A 23,115-nucleotide genomic window follows, 5' to 3' on the forward strand; every position below is an offset into this window, starting at 1 on the left:
AAATGCAAACAAAATAGAAAAAAAAAGAAAGAAATTTGATAGTATATTGTTTCAAACCAAAAATAAAGGTGATTACAAAATCCCTTTATTTTATTTACAAAAATTCAATTTAAGCACTAATTTAAAAATTGAAGATTTGATTATAAAATTTGAAAAGATAAAAGAATAAATGTCGGATATATTAATACTGTGGTAAGGGAAAAAAAAACAGTTTATTGGACGACATGAACGATTGCTTTCCACCAGAAGGTCAAAAACATATTTGTAATAATCTATATGTCTATATACATAATTTTCAGGTAAATTATTTTATTATCTTTAGCAAAATTTAAATTTTAACATTAAAAAAAAATGAAACACGACTATATAAGACTAATAAAAAACAGAAAAAAATATTATTATTATAATTATAAAAATATTAGAGAAACGATAATTATTTTATTATAATTATAAAAAAATAATTTATTTTAATTTAAAAAATATATAATCTAAGAATTAATTAAAAAACAAATGGGACCATTAAAAATAAATTCTTTATATTCAAATATAGATATTGAAAAAAAAAATTAAGAAAACTAAGAATATGATTGCGATAATGGGTGCTTTTCTAGTAACACAACTCAATTTTTAATTTAACATATATGTGTATAATTTAATTTATTAAAATAAAATAAGAATATACTTTTCATAACTACGAAAATATTCTACTTACACAGTTTTATTTTTTTTAACAAATTTATATTGTTATATGAAAAGATGTATATATTTCTAATTTACTTTCTACTAAATATAAATAACTTTTTTTTATTCGATGAAATTTATTTATTACTACCCTATCTCTCACTGTCTAATTTCTCTCTCTAAATTAACCCTTACAAGTATCTTTTTTAAATCATTATTGAAAAATTAAAATTTTCTTTTTAGTTTTCAAAGAAAACAATAAAAGAAAAGTAAGGATATCTAAAGAAGGAATAAAGAAATGGAATAATAATAATAATTGCTTAGTTCATTGTTGAATGACGAGGGTTGGGGCCACCGATTTGAGAATATTTTAGTTTTCCCTCGTTCATTCCAGCTCTGCGACAACCTCAACCTCCACCAAACCCTTTCTGTGGAATTGCGGTTGCGAGAGGGTTGAGGGCATGTCGCAGAGCACGGCGGGTTCAGTGAGCAATGCGGTGGATTTCGACCTCCCCGACGAGATTCTCGCCGTCATCCCAACCGACCCTTACCAGCAGCTCGATCTGGCTCGCAAGATAACCTCCATGGCCATCGCTTCCCGTGTCTCTGCTCTCGAAGCCGACACCTCTCGCCTCCGCAGCAAGCTTCAAGAGAAGGACCGAATCATCCACGACCTCGAAGAACGCCTCTCCTCTCTCACTCGCGCCTGCAACCAATCGGACTCCACTCTCAACAACGCCCTCAACGATAACGTTCGCTTCTTGTTATCCCTTTTCACTTCGCATATTTTTAGTTTTTAAATTAATTACAGATTATTATGTGCATTGTTTATGGTCTTAATAATACATGTATAAACCTCTATATTTTTTTGGTTGTCAGCTCTGGTATACCGCGTTGACCGTGTCCATGAAGAAAAACAAAATGACCTTATTTTTCGAAGGGGAAATTTCGTAACTTATGGTGGGGTGTGTTTTGAGACTACTTGATCTGGTAGTTTTGAGACTCTCTCACCTAATGAATTAGTCTTTGGGGGTGTTATGAACAAAACAAGATAATCCTTTTTTTTTTTTTTTGTTTTCAAAGGGAAAATGTTCGTAAGTTATGGTGAGGTGTGTTAGAGTCACAGGTTGAGTATGTGAGCTACTGGATCACTCAAGCTTGAGCTCTCCCACCTCGTGGATTAGTTTTGTGGGCTGAGATGAAAATCTCATATTAATTACAGATATAGCTAAATTATAGTATATTAGTGGGTACAAATGTTATTGAGTTATGCTTAAAAATCTACTTTATAAAATAGTATCGCAGAGTAATTTAACGGAATTAGTTGGAACTACTGTGCCATATGCGGTTCTGTGCTTAGGTCTAACAATTTAGGGTCACATTATGGACCATCAGACTGAAAACAACTTATAATCTATGGTCTATTTTTCATATTTTCTCTCAAATGTTTGTACACGTCGTTGTGCTATGTACTCAGATGTGTTCAAATAAGCTCTTCCAGATGTAGACTTAGCAAAAGCTTGAGAAAGGAAACGTGTGTGAGTGATATTTACTGTAGAACCAGCTCTTACTATGAAAATTGGTTTTACATTAACTGGGGGTGTACTGATTAAATTTAAAGCATTAATCTTTTGTTTTTAAAAGACTGACGGGGTTAAACATGAAAGATTGTTTGTTCTAAGCGAACTGAACTAAAGGTAGTGGGTTTTTTATTTTGAGGCAAAAATTATTATTTCAGATTATATTGGTATACCTGTGTGCATAAAACTGGCTTCTTTTGTACCCTGTGAACAATGGTGACCATCTATTATGTAAAATTGGCTTCTTTTGTACCCTCAAGAGATAAGCATTGAGAAGAGTGGAGGCAGATGAAAGGAGGAATGGATGTAGTGGATGTGGGATGGTTATTGTAGATTGTTGGTGCTGGTTGGTTATCGTAAATTGTTGTGTTTAGTAGTTTGCAGTGGAAGGGAAAAATTATTTCTTTTCTAGTGTTCTAGTGTCATCCTTTAGTAATAGATGTCAGATAATATACTTTTAAGTAACTAAATATATGGTGAGAGGAAGAGAGGATGAATGATAAACTTGGCTTTGACTCTCTTGCTTAGTGCGCATTTGTGTGTTTGAATAATTTGCACAGGTTAATATGATTGTGTTGTTTAGAGTTGATGATGAGTGATTATGTCTTCTGTTTATTGGTTGTAGATAAAGCTTACGAAGGAGAGAGATCAATTGGCAGCAACGGTGAAGAAGCTAAGTCGAGACTTTGCCAAGGTGAATATTTATTTGATTTTGGTCATTTTAACTTTTTTTTTTTCTGTATGTATATCATTTCTGTCTATGCTCTTCAGAAAATTTTAACTGCTGCCATTGTTTGTGCTAGAACTATGTGCGGTTTCCTGATCCCTTCCTATGTTTTACATTTCTGTGAGATGGTGAAACGTTATTGGGGGTTTGTTTCAAGTATCAATCAAGAAAATAGTTAAGCAATATTAGCTTCTTGGTTGTGATTTTTCCTGCCTCAATATTTTGTTTCAATTGTATCATTATGTGTTACATAGTGTTAGAAAACCAGAAAAATTACACAAGTATCTGAAAGCTCAAGCGCAGAAATAAAATATGTTAAGATATATGCATACAGTGCCTGGTGCCTGTGGCTCATCTTAGGTAAGTTTTCTGTCCACCCCTAGGCTCTAGCCCACCAACAAAATGTCTCCACCTGTTATCTCCCTGCCTTTATTGACTATCAACAATCCGAATATTCCCTCAATCAATTCAATGTACCGGACATAACAAACTGCCAGCTTATCCCATATGTTTAACAAACTCACCCTTTCCCTTACTCTCTGATAGGTGCCGGTGGATGGACAAAGTAAAAAACAGAAACAATGTATTAATTTAGGAAACTTCAGTTCTGAATTAGTGAGTTCAAAGTCTTGAATTCTATTGGAGTGAGAAATTGCAGAATATAATACAAGTTCTAGACAATTCAAGAGTGCCTAGTCTCACCCACAAGTCATAAATAATTTTCCCCATACATCATCTGCCTCCTTCTATCTTCCACTCATGCTCTCTTATCTTCCCTCTGATACCCACCACATACACATTTACTTTAGCTACCTCCTACTCGACAACTGCCCTTGGCATTTATTTTAAATATTTGTCCTTTTGGTTATGATTAGGTGTGGTGCTGCTCACTGTCCTGCATTTCTTTCTTGGACCTTCTCACATAAACTTCAGTGACACAAGGCCTTTATATCTACGTTTACTCTTCCTCCTTTAAAATCCACCTTGTCCTCAAGGTGAAATTCTGGTAATTGCTCCTGGAACTCATCCAATGAATTCCCATGAATTTTCACAAGCTGGAAGGTGCTTCCATTTGACAAAAATCTATATATTCCCTTGGTCATTCAATCACGTAGTTTGTACTTCTTTTGGTTGGACTTGATGCTCCCAATATCTTATTAGGAATGGAGGAAGAGGTTAAGTTGTACCTGGTTGCTGCTACAAATATTTTCGTTAGAGACATGGAGTACGAGATGGACATCACTCCCTTCAGGCATTTCAGTTTTGTATGTTGTAGGACCTATACTTTCCATCACTTGATAAGGGCCATGGAACTTTGGCTGGATAAGGATGTACTAGCAAGTTAGTTGGTGATAGGTTTGATACAACTTACAAAAGAAGGAAAAAAGAAGGTAGTTAGTACAAGTGCAATTACATAACTATAATAGAGTATTATAAATAGTCTTATTTGGAGGTGAGAAGGGAGTTTTATTGAGAAAGGAAGTTAGGAGAGAAAGGTTTTCTCGAAAGACCTTTGGTTTGTGTGCATTGTTGTTACCTGTTCTTACTATGTTGTTAGAACAATTTGTTCATAATAAATCATACAAAAACTGTCTTGTATGTTTTTGTTATTCTGGGCACCTATCAATTGGTATTCAGAGCTTCTTTCTTGGTCCTATGGTAGCTGTGCAGGGGCATGGTGAATACAAGAACGGAATCAAGATTGGATAGGCTGGAAAAGATAGTGCAAGAAATGGTTCAAGATTATGACAAAGCAAAAAGGGAACGTCATTAGAGGTTCCAACGGCTAGAAAATTTGATTAGCAGACTTATGATGGTGGTGGAGAAGATGTCGAGTGGGCTTATGAAAACACCTATTGTACTGTCCATGCTTATGAAAATGATCCTGGTAGTTACCTAGCAATAGGGTAGATAATCTATGCGGCAACAAATACTACATATGCTCTCATAGAAGTAGGGCTTGTGCTTCAGTTCTTGAAGAAATCTTGCAAGGGCCTTCATAGACTAATTGGTGAAGTCTGTGAGTAGAAAGGGATCATTCTTATGCCAATCAAGCTTTGGTCTCAAATTGATGATTTTTTTGTCTCAACAAGAAAGGCTCCTTCTGTAGGGAGAGTTGTGGGTCTTGTTTACCATGGCTATTTTACAATTCTTCTCTTTAAGAATATCTCAAGTAACAATTACACTAACTCTTCAATAAGAGGATGCAAGCACTAAGGATGATTGCAGGATGTACAAAAGATGATGAAATTGCCCCGGTGTTTAAGACTGTCCTAACCTCTATGGCTATGCCCAGTTTAAACACTCTTTGTTTTCATTAATGTCTAGTCCCACGCTCGAGATGTATGTATCTTGGCGTGAGGGTGTGTGTTGGAAGTTCCACATCGACTAGAGATAAAGCAAATTTATAGTAAGTGGGTCCAAATCTCACCTTACAAGCAAGTTGATTTTGTAGGGTTGGGTTAGGCTTAAAGTTCACTTTTTAATATGATATCAGAGTCATGAGTGAGAGCCTTCGCTAGAGATCATAGATCAACCAAATATAACAGAAAAACATCAAACACTGAACATGGAGACTAAAACACTTTTTGAGAAAGAGGCTCAACTACTGGCTACTGTGACCTCCTCCTTGGTTGATTTGAAAATTAATCTCCATGACAGTTTTGTAGAAACGGAGTCTGACGCAATTGGCACACAATAATTTGAAATAGAAAATGCCTATTGTACTGTCCATGCTTATGAAAACAATCTTGGCAGCAACCTAGCAACAAGGTCGACAACAAATACAACAAATGCTCTCGTAGCAGAAGGGCATGTGCTTCAGTTCTTCAAGAGATCTTGGAAGGGCCTTCATAGACTCATTGATGAAGTCAGTGAGCAAAAAGGGATCATTCTTATGCCAATCAAGCTTCTGTCTCAAGTTGATGATTTTCTTGTGCCAACAAGAAAGGCTCCTTCTATATGGAGAACTACGGGTCTTGTTTACCATGGCTAATTTACAATTCTTCTCTTTAAGAATTTCTCAAGTAACAATTACACTAACTTCTTCAATAAGAGGATGCATGCACTGAGGATGATTGCAAGATGTACAAAAGATGATGAAACTTCCTGATGTTTAAGTTGGGCATGGCCACAGAGGTTACAACAATCTTAGGATCTTGCAGGGATTTGTGTCATGGCATCATAGAATGCTTTTTAGAGGAGAAAAGAGAGGAAAAGACATTGGGTTGGTTGCAAACTATATGTTGGATATAATATCATGGACAAACATGAGTGTATATATAAATGGATCTACGACTGCCTTATACTTACCAATTCTTCAGTATTCTACCATGATAGTGTTAGGTTAGAAGTTAAACCACTCTATGCTGCAATTATAAAGGTTGCAAAATGTGAGTATCTGCAATTTTTCATGTACTATGGAAGTTTAGAAGATGTAGGGAAGCTGAAAAGAGCTAAGTTCCCGCACTGCTTTTGGTAGCATGGATTCTCAAACAAAGGACAAGTTCACCTATCGCCTTACAGTTTGATTCTAGTGTTTGGGGACCAACTGAAGATAGTTGAGCAACTTGCTAATTACCATGACAACATCACCAAGAAGAGACTTGCAAGATCAATCCTAGAGTCGATCAGGTTAGCCCAAGGTGGAGTATTTAAGAGGGCCAATCAACAAAAACATACGACCACTTGCGTAGCACCGGTGGCAACAACCTCCCACAAGAACGCCTCAAACAAACCAGCATTGGTATTAGCATAGATTTATGAAAGTCAAGGCTTCTACTAACATTGTTGACAGGTCGTCTGATGTTTTCTTGGACCTTGATTCAACTCGTGTTTTCTTAGCTAGTTATGAAGTCTCTTTCATTTCTCAGTTCAATAGTGTTCTTTAGTTAGTTATAGCATATTTTGGAAACAGCTAGTCGCACAGTTATTGTTTGTAATTCATTACATTATTGTTATATAAACACACACCTCGGTATGAGGGAGGTGTGTTGGAACTCTCACATTGACTAGGGATAACTGCCCCAATCTAAGCCATTGGTCAACCTTTCTGCATTAAAACTGCCCCAATCCTGTCCTTAATGCGTCTGTCTCTATCTCGAAAGTCTTCTCAAAATGTGGAACCTTCAGCACTGTATTGTAGTAGTCTTAGCCTCCTTTAGTTGCCCTTTGAGCTTTTTTCCCCAAGCAAAGTTTATTTTCTTAAGTTGTTGGGTGAGAGGCCAACTATTTTCCTTAATTCTTCACAAACTTTTTGTGGTATCCCATTAACCAAAGAAACCCTCTTAATCCCTTTACACCTCTCTCTCGGTGTATATATATATTGTTTTGTTAGCTCAGCTGCAATGCCTTCTCTTGAAACCATCTGTCCCAAGTACTAACTTCTCTGTGCTAAAAAACACCTTTTTTTTTTTTATAGCGAACAACATATGTTCTGTCGAATATCTCTATCTCTAGCTGTGAAGTATGTCCCTTTTTCAAAAGAGAAGTGTTATTTTACAACTCATTTTGGTATAATGGGAGGTCTTTCAAACTTACCTGTTCGGATTTTTTCCTCTGTGTATATTTATTTTTCGATTAAATTACATTGTTGCTTGGAATTATGTTCAAATTACACTACCCTTCTCTCCATTCTTAAAATTACTCCTTCCCCGTGAAGCAGGTGTTATACTTTGATTCTATTTCGTACAATTGAACCTTTGAGTGTGGTAAGAAACTACAAATAAGTTTTCCACAGTCTTTTCTCTTCTCTCCACTAATTTCAATATCATGGACAACTAATTTTGAATACCATATTACTGATTTTAGGACTTAAGAAGAAGAAATGAATTGTAAGCTTTAAGGAGAGGAGTGCAACTTTCTTAACAAAAGGAAGAAAGTGTAATTAAAGTAGCTTTAAGGAGAGGAGAGTTTGTACATTTTTTTATTCACTAATAGGCTTTGTATGTCTTTTTCTTTATGTCATGATTTCTAACTCAATGATTGGTTAGGACAAATGTGTTTCCGTGTATATACAAAATTGCATTTATTTTACTCTATTGCATGCTTGTTTTTCATTGTAAGAGTACATATGTTGACTTGATTGTCAAAATGATTTTACTTTATATCTTTCCCCCTTACTTTTATGTAGATCTCACATCTTTTCTTTTTTTTCTATGTTCTAGTTGGAGACTTTTAAAAAACAATTGATGCTGTCTCTAACTGATGACCATGCACCGGTAAGACATCAGTGCACTAACCTAGCTATACTTATAATGGTTATACTTGCTTTTGTTGCTGAAAATTACCTGTTTTATTATTTTCCTAAATAAGGTTGTCTTTGCTCTTGTTACAGCATGCTGAAACCATAGATATTGGAACCTGTGATCAATCAGTTCCAAAGGCATATCCTGATAAGGGTACTCTCTATTCTCTACCTCATTGATTATTTAATTATCAATTTTGAACTTATCTCTTCCTGGTGGTGTGAAATGTCATAAAAGTGTTTGTTGGAAGTTATTTACTTGTATTTCTTTTATGTATTGCTTGCAGATGATGATGGTTATGCGGCACATCAGTCATACAATGGCCCTGCAGATGTGGGTAAAACAAATGAAGGTAGATGAATTTTCCAAAGATCATTGATTCCAAACATGATAATGTTGTTGCTCAATTGTTAGAATTAACACTATTTCTTAATATAGGTATGCTATGATTCATATGAAATTATGTATGAAAGTGAACTTTAGTAGCATTGGGAAATGAATTCTCTTCCACTTCCTTGAGTATTGACTTAAGATTAAACAGTGAAAATATATTTTGAGTGCTTAAGAGACCTTTCTCATGTTCCTCATATTTTTATATATGAAAAATAGATACAAGAGACTGATTCATCATCATAGCTATAACTAGGTGCAGGAAGGTATCCAACACTCAACCCCCTAACTTACACATTAAGATTGCCTAGGTGCAGTCATTATTTCTACATATTGTTTGGCATCCTTGGCATGCTTATTTAAAGTTCTTGTATAATGAATGTTGAGATGTAATATTTTATTTATCATGTATAGGATCCCTTCTTTAGGATTAGGGTTAGGACTGGGCCTTGACTCTTTGTATTTTGCTTATTATTTTTCTTGAAAACAGAAGGGAATAATTGCTTTATTCCTTATTGATGATTATTAGGTCAATTGACCTATTTAAACATATACATATGTAACAGACCATATACTTAGAAAGAATAAATCCCTATAACTACGGGATTTTATTCTTATTACAATCTTCCTAATATTAAAACAAAATCTCAACTAATTAAAACGCAATAAATAAAAAATTTACAATTAATGTAGGCTATCGTAACAGCTTGCTCTTGACACTCCCCCTCAAGCTGGTGAATAAATATTTTCCATTCCCAACTTGGATACAATATCTTCAAACATAATATTGTGTAGACCTTTAGTAAGGATATCTGCAAGTTGATCTTGTGTAGATACAAAAGGAGTACAAATCAACCCACTTTCCAATTTTTCCTTAATAAAGTGCCTATCCACTTCAACATGTTTAGTCCTATCATGTTGTACTGGATTATGAGCTATACTAATCGCAGATTTATTGTCACAGTATAATTTCATAGGTTTCTCCCATCTTATCTTCAGATCATCTAGGATGATCTTTAGCCATAGAAGTTCACATATTCCTTGAGCCATGGCTCTAAATTCTGCTTCGGCACTTGATCTTGCCACGACATTCTGCTTCTTACTTCTCCAAGTCACCAAATTTCCACCAAGAAATGTGCAATATCCAGTGGTTGATCTCCGGTCCACAATTGACCCAGCATAGTCTGCATCAGTGTATGATTCAATACTTAGGCTTTGGTTTTTTCTGAACAAAATCCCTCTGCCTGGAGTGCCTTTTAGATACTGAATAATTCTGAATACAGCATGCAAATGTGCCTCTTTTGGTTGGTGCATAAATTGACTTACTAGGCTGACAGCAAAAGCAATGTCTGGCCTGGTATGGGATAAGTAGATGAGCCTGCCTACAAGTCTTTGATACATTCCTTTATCCACAGCCACATCCTCTTCCATACTTCCTAATTTCATATTCGGATCGATCGGAGTGTTTGCTGGTTTACACGCCGTTCTGCCGGTTTCCTTAAGCAAATCCGTAACATATTTTTGTTGAGAAATGAAGATTCCTTTCTTAGAGTAGGCTACTTCAATTCCCAAAAAATACTTGAGTTTTCCTAGTATCTTTATTTCAAATTCTGCTGCAAGACATTCACTCAACTTCTGCTGCTCTCTCTTGTCATCTCCGGTTACAATAATATCATCTACATAAACCAGCAAGATAGTTACTTCCCCTGAAACTGAGTGTTTGAAAAAAAGAGTATGGTCTCCCTGACTCTGTTTATAACCCAAACTTGTCATCACATTAGAAAATCTACCGAACCATGCTCTAGGAGATTGCTTTAATCCATATAAGGCCTTTTCTAGCTTGCATACAGTTCCTGAGACTGCCATTTCATCATAACCTGGGGGTAACTCCATATAAATTTCCTCTTCAAGATCTCCGTGTAGGAATGCATTCTTTACATCAAATTGTTGTAAGTCCCAACCATTATTCACTGCTAATGATAATATGACTCTGACCGTATTCATTTTTGCAACCGGAGCAAAAGTTTCCAAGTAATCCACTCCATACGTCTGTGTGAATCCTTTAGCCACTAACCTCGCCTTGTATCGTTCAACTGTTCCATCTGCTTTATACTTCACAGTAAATACCCATTTGCACCCTATTGCCTTTTTCCCTCTAGGTAAGATAACAAGCTTCCAGGTCTTATTTTTGTTCAGCGCTTCCATTTCAACATCCATGGCTTGTTTCCATTTTCTATTAGATAATGCTTCAGATACAGAAGATGGTGTGGATATGTTATTCAGATTTGTAAGGAAAGTTTTATGGGTAGGAGAGAACTGTGTGAAGGATAGAAAATTTGATAAAGGATAAACAGGTTTTTTAGTGCATGTTCTGGTTTCCTTTCTAAGAGCAATAGGTAGGTCAAGCTCATTGGGTAGGCTAAGGTTTTCTTGCTGTACTTTTGAGGTTTCCAAAATTCCAGCATCACATTCATTAAACAAATTTACAGGACTAGTAGATGTTACCTCATATAGTGGTACCGGATTGGATTCTTGAACATGACTAGAAGCTGGAATGGACCTCGTTTTTCTCCTTGAATACACCAAATTTTTCCCAATTTTTCTACCATTAGTAATCTCAGTTTCAGATTGGCTTTCAATTTGTTGAGGTTCAATCTCAGGTTGAGTTTTGGTGATAGTAGTTTCGGTCTCTGGTTGTATTTCAATTTCAGGTTGAGTTGGACTATTTTCAGGTCTGTCCATGTTCACCACACCAGGATTAATTTCAGGTCTTGAGAATATTAGAAGCTCATCTTCCCTTAATGGTTCATCTTCCTTTGTTATACTCTTCCCCTGAAGATGAGATTCCTCAAAATAACTTTTATGTTCATGAAAGGTAACATCTCTAGACACATAAAATTTTCTAGATATAGGGTGGTAACATCTATAACCCTTTTGTGTGTTTGAGTAACCTACAAAAACACACTTGACAGCTCTAGGATCAAGTTTTCCCCTTTCATTATTGTGAACATGGACAAAAGCTATACACCCAAATATTCTAGGTTGAAGTTTGTTTGAGGACTCTATGTGGGGATAGAATGAGGACAGGACCTGCATAGGACTTTGTAAATTTAGAAGTTTTGAGGGTAAACGATTGATTAGGTATGTGGCAGTGAGAATAGCTTCCCCCCAAAAATTTTTCGGGACATGATTTTGAAAAAGAAGGGCTCTGGTATGATTTAGAAGATGCCCATTTTTCCTCTCAGCCACCCCATTTTGTTGAGGTGTGTGAACGCACGAAGACTCATGAATAATACCTTCTTTTTGACAAAAAGAATTTAAAGTTATGTTAAAATAGTCCTTGGCGTTATCAGATCTGATTTTCTTAATGGTGACACCAAATTGAGTTTTGATCATTGAGACAAAATTTATACACATGGAACTGACTTCAGATTTGTGTTTTAATAAAAAAATCCAAGTAACTCTAGTACAATCATCAATAAAAGTTAAAAACCATTTAGCACCTGAAAAAGTTGGAATATTCGCAGGACCCCAGACATCAGTATGAACAAGAGAAAAAGGTTGATCACTCAATTTATTATTAATAGGAAAAGGGAGACGTCTATGTTTGGCTAACTCGCAAACTTCACAACACATACTCCCTATATCTATGTTTTTAAATAAAGAGGGAAAGATAGTTTTTACAATTTGAAATGAAGGATGCCCCATCCGACAATGGTGAAGATGAATTTTTTCTTTATCGGTCATGGCAGATTCTGTAACAAGAGAGTGACTTTTGGTAGACAAATTGGGATTTTCTATGTAATAGAGACCATTCCATTCTTTAGCACGTCCAATCGTCCTCCCCGAGTTCCTGTCCTGTAAAATACACATATTGCTGTCAAATATAGCAGTACAACAGAGATCCTTTGTAAGTTTTTGAATAGAAATGAGGTTAGTGGATAATTTAGGAACATGAAGGACATTTTTTAACGTGAGGGATGGGTTTATGTGGATCTCTCCCTGTCCAGCTGCAGTTATAAGCGTTCCATCAGCTGTAGAAATTTTTTTATTGCTAGGACAGGGTGAGTAGGTGGAAAAATATATAGGTAGAGGTGTCATATGGTCTGTGGCTCCTGAATCTAATATCCACGAGTGTGAAAAGTTTGTATCTGAAACATTAAAGCCAAGAGAATATGGAATCTTACCAGAATGTATCAAGGTACACATACCTGTAGACTTGTCCATCTTACTTAGAAAGGATCTTACTCTTTCTATTTCTTCGTGATTCAGTTGCCCCATCTCTTCATTCTGTCCGATTACAAAATTTACTTGTCCTTGGCCTCCCCTCTTTTGGGTATGAAATCTTTGGCTGCCCCATTCTCGGTTTGGTGGTTTCCCATTTAGTTTCCAACACTTCTCCTTTGTGTGACGTGGTTTCTTGCAATAAGAACACCACACTTCTTCTTGTTTCTTTTCCCCTGCTGGAAAAATATTCTTCTTTTGGTTAACCACCATTGCCGCTCCATCTTCTACCTTCATTGCGGTACTCTCAGCAGTAGGAATTTCCAACATCAGATTTCTTCTACTTTCCTCACTTCGGATAATGGCTATGACTTCATTCAGACTTGGAACTCTTTCTTTGCCTAGAATTTGAATCCGAACCTGATCATATTCAGGATTTAGGCCCACCAGGAAATCATATACACGGTCTTGCTCAATATACTCATTGAGTAGAACTGAATCCTCTGAACACTTTGCTTTTATCACACGATAATGATCCAATTCCATCCACAAGGACTTGAGCTGATTAGCATATTCTGTGACAGATTTATTGCCTTGTTTAGCTCCCACAGTTTTTACCTTCACTTCATATATTTGGGCAGCATCCTTAGCCTTTGAGTAGGTTTGTTCGACTGCCTCCCAAATCTCTTTGGCTGAGTTTAGAAACATACACGTGTCACTAATCTCAGGTATCATAGAATTCCAAAGCCACGCCATAATCATTGAATCTTCTTCTTCCCATGATCTGAATCTAGTTTCTGTTTCACTAGGAGGATTTTCTGTAAGATGACTGCCCTTGCCTTTGCCTTTTAATATGGTTCGTGTAAGTTGGGACCACTTAAGATAGTTCTTTCCGTTGAATCTGTATGCAGAGTGAATATTCTGCAATTCTCCATTATTAGGGACGAATTTGTCACCTGAATCAGGGATAGAATTCACCCTCAGCCATAGCAGCAAGAATAAAGGAATGGGAAAAATAAAGTGCAGCAATGAAGGCTGCAGGAAGACAATCGCAGAGTGATGAAGACTGCTTGAAGATGCAGCAATGGGCTGCAGTAATAAATAAAAACAGCGTTGAAGGCTGCAGTGGGAAAAAAAAGAAAAAACAGAGGCAGCGGTGAAACAGAATGGGTAAAGACTGCGCAACAGTGACAACTGCGATTCACTGTTTTGGGATACGGTCAGAGACTCCTAGGATCAGGAGCTCTGATACCATCTTGAAAACAGAAGGGAATAATTGCTTTATTCCTTATTGATGATTATTAGGTCAATTGACCTATTTAAACATATACATATGTAACAGACCATATACTTAGAAAGAATAAATCCCTATAACTACGGGATTTTATTCTTATTACAATCTTCCTAATATTAAAACAAAATCTCAACTAATTAAAACGCAATAAATAAAAAATTTACAATTAATGTAGGCTATCGTAACAGCTTGCTCTTGACAATTTTCTTATATAAACAGTAGTAAAACAGTAACAGTGACAAGTTTTCAGTGTTTCATTTATCTGAAATCTCTTCAAGATGGTATCAAGAGCCAGAACATGAGTCTGGTTCATCTTCACTGTTTGTCACAGCGACTGTCATCGTCCGCCATCTTCCGCCACTGTTCGCTGCCGTTCGCCGTGCCGTCCGCTGTTGCTGCCGTTGATGCCGACGAGTATACTCCGGCGAAGTCAGGGTTAGGTGCGCCTCGAGGAGCGCAACCCATCCTTGCAAGTCACGTCCCCAGAAACCTCCGCACGCGCCGCCTCTCTCCGGTGACCTTCAAGCGCGTGTACACCACGCGCCGCCTTCTCGGTGCCTGAATCGCGCCGCGCCACCGTCGTTCGTCTCGCCGGAGCCTCCTGGTCTTATATCTGCTTTTGGTTCTCTGTTTCGGTGACCATATCTTGAACCTAGGGTTTCTTCTCAAAAGTTAAGTTTTTTTTATGGCTACTACGGGTGGAATGTCTCCCTCTCTATCAGCTACTCCGATTATTACCTCTGCGAAACTGAACTGGAAAAATTACTCCTTTTGGTCAGCTTCGGTGGAGTTGTGGTTTCTTGGTCAAGGATATCATGATCATCTTGGAAAAGAGGTCTCTACTATTTTAGAGGAAGAGAAACCTAAGTGGTAGAAATTGGATTTTCAGTTGTGTGCTGTTTTATGGCAATCAGTTGAGCAAGGGGTCTTAGACATTTTGAGACCTTACAAGACATGCTTCTCATTTTGGAAAAGGGCACAAGATATTTTTGCTAACGACATTCAACGCCTCTTTGATGCAACTCAAAGAGTAGCCTCACTCAAACAAATCAATCATGATATGGTTTCTCATATAGGAAAGGCTAGGGCTGCAGTAGAAGAATTGAAGAGTTTTTTTGTGGCTGATTCATTAGAAGATATTAACAAAAAACTTGATAGGTTTTACATGGTCTTAATTCTGAGGAGCCTGCACTCGACTTTTGATCATGTGCGTGATCAAGTTTTAGCTGGTGATCAAATCCCTTCGATGGACAACTTAGTTACTAGACTTCTTCGTGTACCTACATTGGTCAAAGATGAAAGTTCAACAGATGTTTTTGAAACATCAGCAATGGTAGCACCACGAGGAAGAGGAGGAGGTCGGAGCAACCGTGGAGGACGTGGTGGTCGAAGTGGGCGTCCTCAATGCTCATATTGTAATAGAATGGGCCATACCCAAGACAAGTGTTATTCCTTACATGGTTTTCCCGATAAAGCTGCTCATGTGTCCAAGTCTGATCATTCAGAATCTAGAATTTCTGATGAAGAGTAATAAGAATTCTTGAGGTACAAATTTGAGAAATTCAACAATCCTGGCCCATCCTTTTCAATGTCAACTGCATGTATCTCTCAATCTGTGGAAGGTCTTAGTCCATGGATTCTTGACTCAGGTGCCTCAGATCATGTCTCTGGTAACATTTCCTCATTTTCCTCCATTTCCTCTCCCAAAAGTCCTCATCTTATTATTGTTGCAAGTGGATCCAAAGTGGCATCTCAAGGAATTGGCAAAGTTTCTTTATCACCTTCACTAAATTTAAACTCTGTTTTGTACATTCCTCATTGTCCTTACAATTTAATCTCTTTGAGTCAATTGACTCGTTCCTTAAATTGTTCTGTAACCTTTACTGCTAATTCCTTTGCTATACAGGAACATGGTACGGGTCGTCCGATTGGAGAAGGACATGAGTCACGGGGACTTTATTTCCTAAAACCAAGCTCCTCAGTATCTTGTTTTGCAACTTCATCCCCAAAACTTTTGCATGATCATTTAGGTCACCCAAGTTTGTCCAAGTTGAAGATGATGGTTCCGAGTCTCAAACACATTCAAGCCTTAGATTGTGAATCGTGTCAGTTAGGAAAGCATGTTAGATCTTCCTTCCCTAAAAAGTCTGAGACACGATGTAATTTTGCTTTTTCTACTGTTCATTATGATGTTTGGGGACCAAGTCGTGTCACTTCTTTTGGTTTTAACTATTTTGTAACGTTCATTGATGAATTCTCTCGATGTACTTGGGTTTATCTAATGAAAGAAAGATCGGAACTTTTATCCATATTTGTGTCCTTCTTTAATGAAATTAAGAACCAATTTGGGAAGACAATTAAAATTCTCAGCAGTGATAATGCTAAGGAATATTTTTCTGCTGCGTTTTCCTCATTTTTATCTTCCCAAGGAATTTTACATCAGTCAACATGTCCTCATACTCCACAACAAAATGGCATAGCCGAAAGAAAAAATAGACACCTTATCGAAACTGCATGCTCTCTCATGTTGAATACCAATGTTCCTATTCATCATTGGGGAGATGCAGTCCTCACTGCTTGTTTTCTAATCAATAGGATGCCTTCTTCTTCTATTGACAATAAAATTCCTCACTCGATAATTTTTCCAAATGATCCTTTGTATCGTGTCTCTCCATGTGTGTTTGGATGTACTTGTTTTGTTCATAATGTCTCTCCAGGTCTTGATAAACTTTCTGCAAAGGCTATTAAGTGTGTTTTTTTAGGATATTCTCGCCTTCAGAAAGGGTATAAATGTTATTCTCCCTCAACCAAAAGGTATTATATGTCTGCTTATGTTACATTCTTTGAGGACACACCTTTTTTCTTGTCCTCCATGGAGGAGAGTTCATCTGTTCAACAAGTCCTTCCTTTACCATCCTGTGATCCCTTGGTTATTCCTGAAACTCAACCTCAAAATGCCAATGACATTGTTCAACCACCTCTTCTCACATATCAACGTCGCACTCCAGTGACTCCTTCCTTGCCTGAAGACCCCTGTGACTCAAATCCTTCTCCACCAGATTCTCGAATCATGGATCCTTCATCCTTTTCATCTTCTCTTGACTCCGATCACACTTGGCCTATTGCCCTTCGGAAAGGTATTCGCTCTACTCGTAATCCACATCCTATTTATAATTTTGAGTTATCATCGTTTGTCTCCTCCATATTTCTCTTTTGTTTCCTCCTTGTCTACCATTAAGGTTCCTAAGAATGTTGATGAGGCACTTGGTCATCTTGGATGACGACAAGCCATGATTGATGAAATGCAGGCACTTGAACACAGTGGGACTTGGGAACTTGTCTCTCTTCCTCCTGGTAAGAAGTCTGTGGGCTGTAGATGGGTCTATGCTATTAAGGTTAGTCCGACTGGTGCTGTAGACCGACTCAAAGCCTGTCACGTCGCTAAGGGGTATACTCAAGTTTACGGCCTTGACTATTGTGATACTTTTTTTCCTGTGGCTAAAATCAGTTCTGTTCGTCTTTTCCTTGCTATGGCTGCCATTCGCCAATGGCCTCTGTATCAGTTGGACATTAAAAATGCCTTTCTTCATGGTGATCTGGAAGAGGAGATATACATGGAGCAACCTCCTAGGTTTGTTGCTCAGGGGGAGTCTGGGTTAGTTTGTAAGTTACATCGTTCTCTCTATGGCTTGAAGCAATCTCCTCGAGCTTGGTTTGGTAAATTTAGTCGTGTTTTGCAGAATTTTGGATTGAAACGTTGTGAAGCGGATCATTCAGTATTTTATGGTCATACTTCTCCTGACAAATGTGTTTATCTTATGGTTTATGTTGATGATATTGTTATCACAGGAAATGATATCACTAGAATTGCTCAATTGAAGAACCATTTGTTTAGCCACTTTCAGACCAAAGATTTGGGTCGTCTTAAATATTTTCTTGGTATTGAAGTGGCGCAATCAAAAGAAGGTGTCATCATTGCACAGAGAAAATATGCTCTTGATATTTTGGAAGAAAGAGGTCTGACAAATTGCAAGCCCATTGATAGTCCTATAGATTCAAATCAAAAATTAACAAGAGATCAAGGTGAACTTTTCTCAGATCCAGAGAGATATAGAAGGTTGGTTGGAAAACTCATCTACCTTACTATAACAAGACCTGATCTTTCTTATCTAGTGGGAGTTGTTAGTAAATTTATGCAAAATCCCCACATTGATCATTGGAATGCTGTGATTCGCATTCTCAGATATGTAAAAGGGAACCCAGGACAAGGATTGTTGTATGAGAACAAGGGAAGTACTCAAGTTGAAGCATATTGTGATGCAGATTGGGCTGGTTGTCCAATTGATAGAAGATCTACCACAGGGTATTGTGTATTCCTTGGAGGGAACCTTGTATCTTGGAAAAGTAAGAAACAAAGTGTTGTTGCTCGATCTAGTGCAGAGGCGGAATATCGATCTATGGCTCTAGCTACATGTGAACTAGTATGGATTAAACAACTCCTTCAAGAATTGAAATTTTGTGAAAATGAGCAGATGAAGTTATATTGTGACAACCAAGCAGCCCTTCACATTGCCTCCAATCCGGTGTTTCATGAGAGAACAAAGCATATAGAAATTGATTGTCATTTTGTTAGAGAGAAATTACTATCCAAGGATCTTGTACAGAGTTTGTCGGCTCTAATGAACAACTTGTAGACATTCTGACTAAATCTTTAAGAGGGCCTAGAATTCAATTTATATGTTCCAAGCTTGGAGCATATGATCTATATGCTCCAGCTTGAGGGGGAGTGAGGGGGAGTGTTGAGATGTAATATTTTATTTATCATGTATGGGATCCCTTCTTTAGGATTAGGGTTAGGATTGAGCCTTGACTCTTTGTATTCTGCTTATTATTTTCTTATATAAATAGTAGTAAAACAGTAACAGTGACAAGTTTTCACTGTTTCATTTATCTGAAATCTCGTCAAGAGTGAAGACTGAAAGTTATTTAATCAAACGAAAAAGGTGGAAAAAGACTGTTGTACTGGAAAATTAAGAATTTGGACTTTTCTATCTAAAACAATTTAATTTAACTGGAAAATGTTTAATATTACATGCAGGATAATTCCCTTTTGTTCTGTTTTTTTGTTCCTATAGCTTCCAGGTATTCAGGGCAAAGGTTTTCCTTGACCCCATATATCACACCACGTCTTACACCAACTGGAACTCCAAAGGTTATTTCAACGGCTGGGTCTCCTAGAGGGTATTCTGCTGCTGGATCACCCAAGAAAACTTCTGGTGTGACCTCTCCAACCAAACTTCCATATGATGGGCGTGCATCTCTCTCTTCATGGTATCCATCCAGTCAGCAGTCATCAGCAGCAAATTCTCCACCTCGGGGACGAGCAGTTCCAGGTTTAGATAATTTGTTGTTAATCTGATCTGCTGTCCCATCTCACTAATTCTGGTCCTTGAAGCTTGTGATGTTTCTTTGCTCTTAGCACCTTTTACTGCAGTTCTTGATTAAAATGTAATCCATCTTATGCTGCTGGTTATGGCTTTGTTCCATCTGAAGCATTAGATGGCCTGGTGTTTCTTCAATGTGTTTCAGTATTACAATATTCTCAGTTGTTTACTCATAATGTGTAAAAAATTGTTCAGGTCGCACTCCAAAGATTGATGGAAAGGAGTTTTTTCGTCAGGCAAGGTGAGTTCTTTCTCCATGTATTCTTAAACTATCCCTCTTCAATTTGTTTTAGAAGCTTAGTTTGTTGATTCAATGTATCACGTTTTTCAGGAGTCGTCTTTCATATGAGCAGTTCAGTGCATTCCTTGCCAACATAAAGGAATTAAATGCTCAGAAGCAAACACGGGAGGTAAATAAATACTGAATATTTGTAGTGTTGGATTTGGAACTGAAACTTTTCTAAGTAATCATTGCTCCACTTGTTCTCTGTTCCTGTAGGAAACTTTAAGAAAAGCAGATGAGATATTTGGGTCAGACAACAAAGATCTTTATTTATCTTTTCAAGGATTGCTCAACCGAAATGCACGCCAGTACTGAAAGCAGCATTGCTGGGTATTGTACGAGTAAGTATCCAAATCGTTGGCTATACTTTTTGTCCTTGTTTTTCTGCCACTATTTCTGCATCTTTTCTGTTTTGAATTGTGGATGAAGTTGCACCTGTTGTTTGCATGCTATTAATAAGGGGACAAAACTTGCATACTGTACTATTGGTACAGTTGGTGTTGTTTTTCAATCATATTGGAAATTCACTTTGGAATTTTTCGTTTTATTAAATACATCATATATTACCAAGAAGAGACTTCAAATTTGGTAGGAGAATAACATCAATTGTAACTATAGTGGAGTATATAAGTTTTGTCCTTAATAAGGCAGTATTTACTGTCTTAAAAAATCTACATTGTGTTGTATGCTATTTTGCTACTGCTGCCTTTGATAATGGGATTTCACAAAAATGACCTGATATATTGAAGTTCATTCCTTGGAATCACATTAGCCACAACCCCATTCTCAATTTTGGGATTTTTAAATATGTAGCTGTTGAGTGAATAAAAGACTTGATCTGATATTAAAATCTTGAGAATCTAACAAACACCCAAGCACTCGTGGAACCTACCCGTTAAAAGCTACTTATTAATAGTGAGAATTAAACACTAACAATATTTATTTGATGTGAGATTTAGGCATCTCATAATATCCAACCCTATCATAGTGAAGGGGGAGTTCTTTTCCCTCAAAATTTGGCTTCAGTGATAGATGCCCCATTTTGGTAAAAAAAAAAAAACCCGCATTTTCCTTGATTTGGTGGGTTATGAGAAAATATAGATGGAAAGCTGTATTTGTGTGATAATGTGATCAACTGTTACCAATTTCATTTAGATTTGTTTGTTTATTTACAAAAAAAAATGTTTTTTTAGTAAAATAAGCAGATTTCTGCTTCTTTAAAAAACAAGCTTTTATCTGCTTATTGAATAGAAGTTATTTTTTCCAAAGTTGCTTTTTTGATATACACTTATTTGTATATTAAAGAATCTTCCAAGCTTACTAGTAAAGAGATGCATTGAGCTCTATAGCCTTTTACAATCTGGTATATGAGCATTAAATTAAGGGAAAGCAAACATTTCCATTGTCATAATTTTTCACCACTCATTTCATTGACTCAATTTTATGCCTCGATTAATGATCAATATTAAGCTCTTGATATAATAACCAGAATACCGTCTAATAATGTATTATGATTGTTCAACTGCAGTGATCAATTGTTTAATTGACTGTTTTTCAGGTTACTGACCCAATAATAATAATCAAAATCAACCAAGGAAGCACTGATCTGAGCCATTGAATTCGAGAATATATACTTCATCTAGGCCTTATGTTTGTGTTTTTTATTCCCCGTTGCTTGTGTATATACAAACTCGTCATTTTTCTAAATGGCATGCACATATAGTTAAAATGCTGAGTGGAATATTGCAAGATTTTGCTTTATGGAAAAAGTGCGATGGGAAATTTTCTAAGATGATCTGCAAATGCAAATAATCTGAATGTTTTGTGACCAACGAAGCAAGGTCAGTTTGGTGGCGAAAAAGGAATAAGAGGATGACAAAATTATTAGATAAAATTATTATAAGGGGTCTCATTGTTAATATTTCTAATTTTCTGTTAGGTAGAGAGGAAGTAAATATAGAGTTTAGAAAAGAGAGTTGTGACTAGAAGTTTTCTGAATGAAAAAGAAATAGAAAAAGTAACAAAAGAAAAGAAAATAAAGAGAGGCTTGTTGGTTGATAAACTTTTATACCTCCTTCAAGTTTAATGGTGTTAGAACCAAAGATGTCGAGTCTCATGATAACAATGATTATTGAAGATATTTTCTATGCTTTTGAATCTAAAAAGTCAAATTACTAGAATCTTTTAAGCCTTGAATTCGGATTTTAAACAATTTGAGTATTTGGATGTGTTTTGGAAGTGATTTAGTTTCATCAAGGTCAAGAATTTAAAAGTCTCACCAAAGTTAGGCATAGTGTTGAAGCAATAGGAAACACCAAGTTAACAATTAAAACTCACTCATGTTAGGCAATTCTTCACTTTAATTAAGTCAAATGTTTGCTTAATTTAGTGAAGTTAAGCAACAAATCTCTATCAAACAAAGGAATTGTATTTTGTTTATGATCCTGCGAGATTTATTTATTTATTTTTTCTTCTTACGAATCATATATTTTAATATTTTGGTTCTTATTGTATGATTTTTATAGCATTTTTTCTTTGTAGCTATGTTTCTTTTTTCATTTTGAATTAATCAATTTTAAAAATATCTGATAGAGAGTATGAATATATCATCACCATATTATAAAGATATTTTTTTTAGAAAGATTAAAATAACATAACAAGAAAAATATAAACTGATAACAAACAAATATGTATATATATATATATATATATATATATATATATATATATAATGTTATTTAAAAACACATTAATCATATAAATATTTTTTAATAGATTAATTAATGTAAATAAAATAATTATTACAATTATATCTAAAATTATTATTTTATTGTAACTATTAATTGGTATTTAACTCATAATTATTAATAATTTAAATTACAATACTATTATATTTATATTTTTAAAATAATATAATACAAACAAATTAATATTTTAAATTATTTTTGTTTTAATTGAAATTATAAAAATCGGATATGCGACTCTCTAACATGTTGAAGACTTTTTTCTTCCTACACCCTATAATTGTCACCTGCAATACATAGTAAAGGTAAAAGAACCAAAATACCCTTGAATTATAATTTTACTCTATCCCTTCTTACTTTCACTTTCACTTTGTTGCATCATTTTGGGTTTGCACGAGCCGTTATCCACCACCGGGCCATTTTTTTTTCTGTATCTCCATTTTGTCTTCCTGCACCCCCTAACTTTTATCCCTGAGTTCATTAAAACCCCAAATTGGTTTTT

General features: G+C 36.1%; 1 protein-coding gene across 1 annotated transcript; it reads left to right on the plus strand.

Moving 5' to 3' along the window:
• Positions 1 to 1,016: 1,016 nt before the first annotated feature.
• On the plus strand, positions 1,017 to 21,678 carry LOC114168817 (uncharacterized protein At4g15545-like). Its single transcript, XM_028053777.1, has 10 exons — positions 1,017 to 1,433; positions 2,887 to 2,955; positions 8,154 to 8,207; positions 8,324 to 8,387; positions 8,521 to 8,586; positions 19,278 to 19,535; positions 19,782 to 19,827; positions 19,918 to 19,996; positions 20,086 to 20,210; positions 21,428 to 21,678. The coding sequence occupies exons 1-9, from the start codon at positions 1,143 to 1,145 to the stop codon at positions 20,182 to 20,184; spliced, it is 1,026 nt and encodes a 341-aa protein (XP_027909578.1). The 5' UTR covers positions 1,017 to 1,142; the 3' UTR covers positions 20,185 to 20,210; positions 21,428 to 21,678.
• Positions 21,679 to 23,115: the final 1,437 nt, after the last annotated feature.

Source organism: Vigna unguiculata, chromosome 11 (assembly GCF_004118075.2).
Source record: "Vigna unguiculata cultivar IT97K-499-35 chromosome 11, ASM411807v1, whole genome shotgun sequence".
Lineage (NCBI taxonomy): Eukaryota > Viridiplantae > Streptophyta > Magnoliopsida > Fabales > Fabaceae > Vigna > Vigna unguiculata.

Excerpts from the sequence above, each read along its gene's own strand:
- LOC114168817 (XM_028053777.1), top strand. The coding sequence starts at position 1,143 with ATGTCGCAGAGCACGGCGGGTTCAGTGAGCAATGCGGTGGATTTCGAC. Across the intron at positions 1,434-2,886 it reads ACAACGCCCTCAACGATAAC|ATAAAGCTTACGAAGGAGAG; the intron begins GTTCGCTTCTTG and ends TATTGGTTGTAG. Across the intron at positions 19,997-20,085 it reads CTCAGAAGCAAACACGGGAG|GAAACTTTAAGAAAAGCAGA; the intron begins GTAAATAAATAC and ends CTGTTCCTGTAG.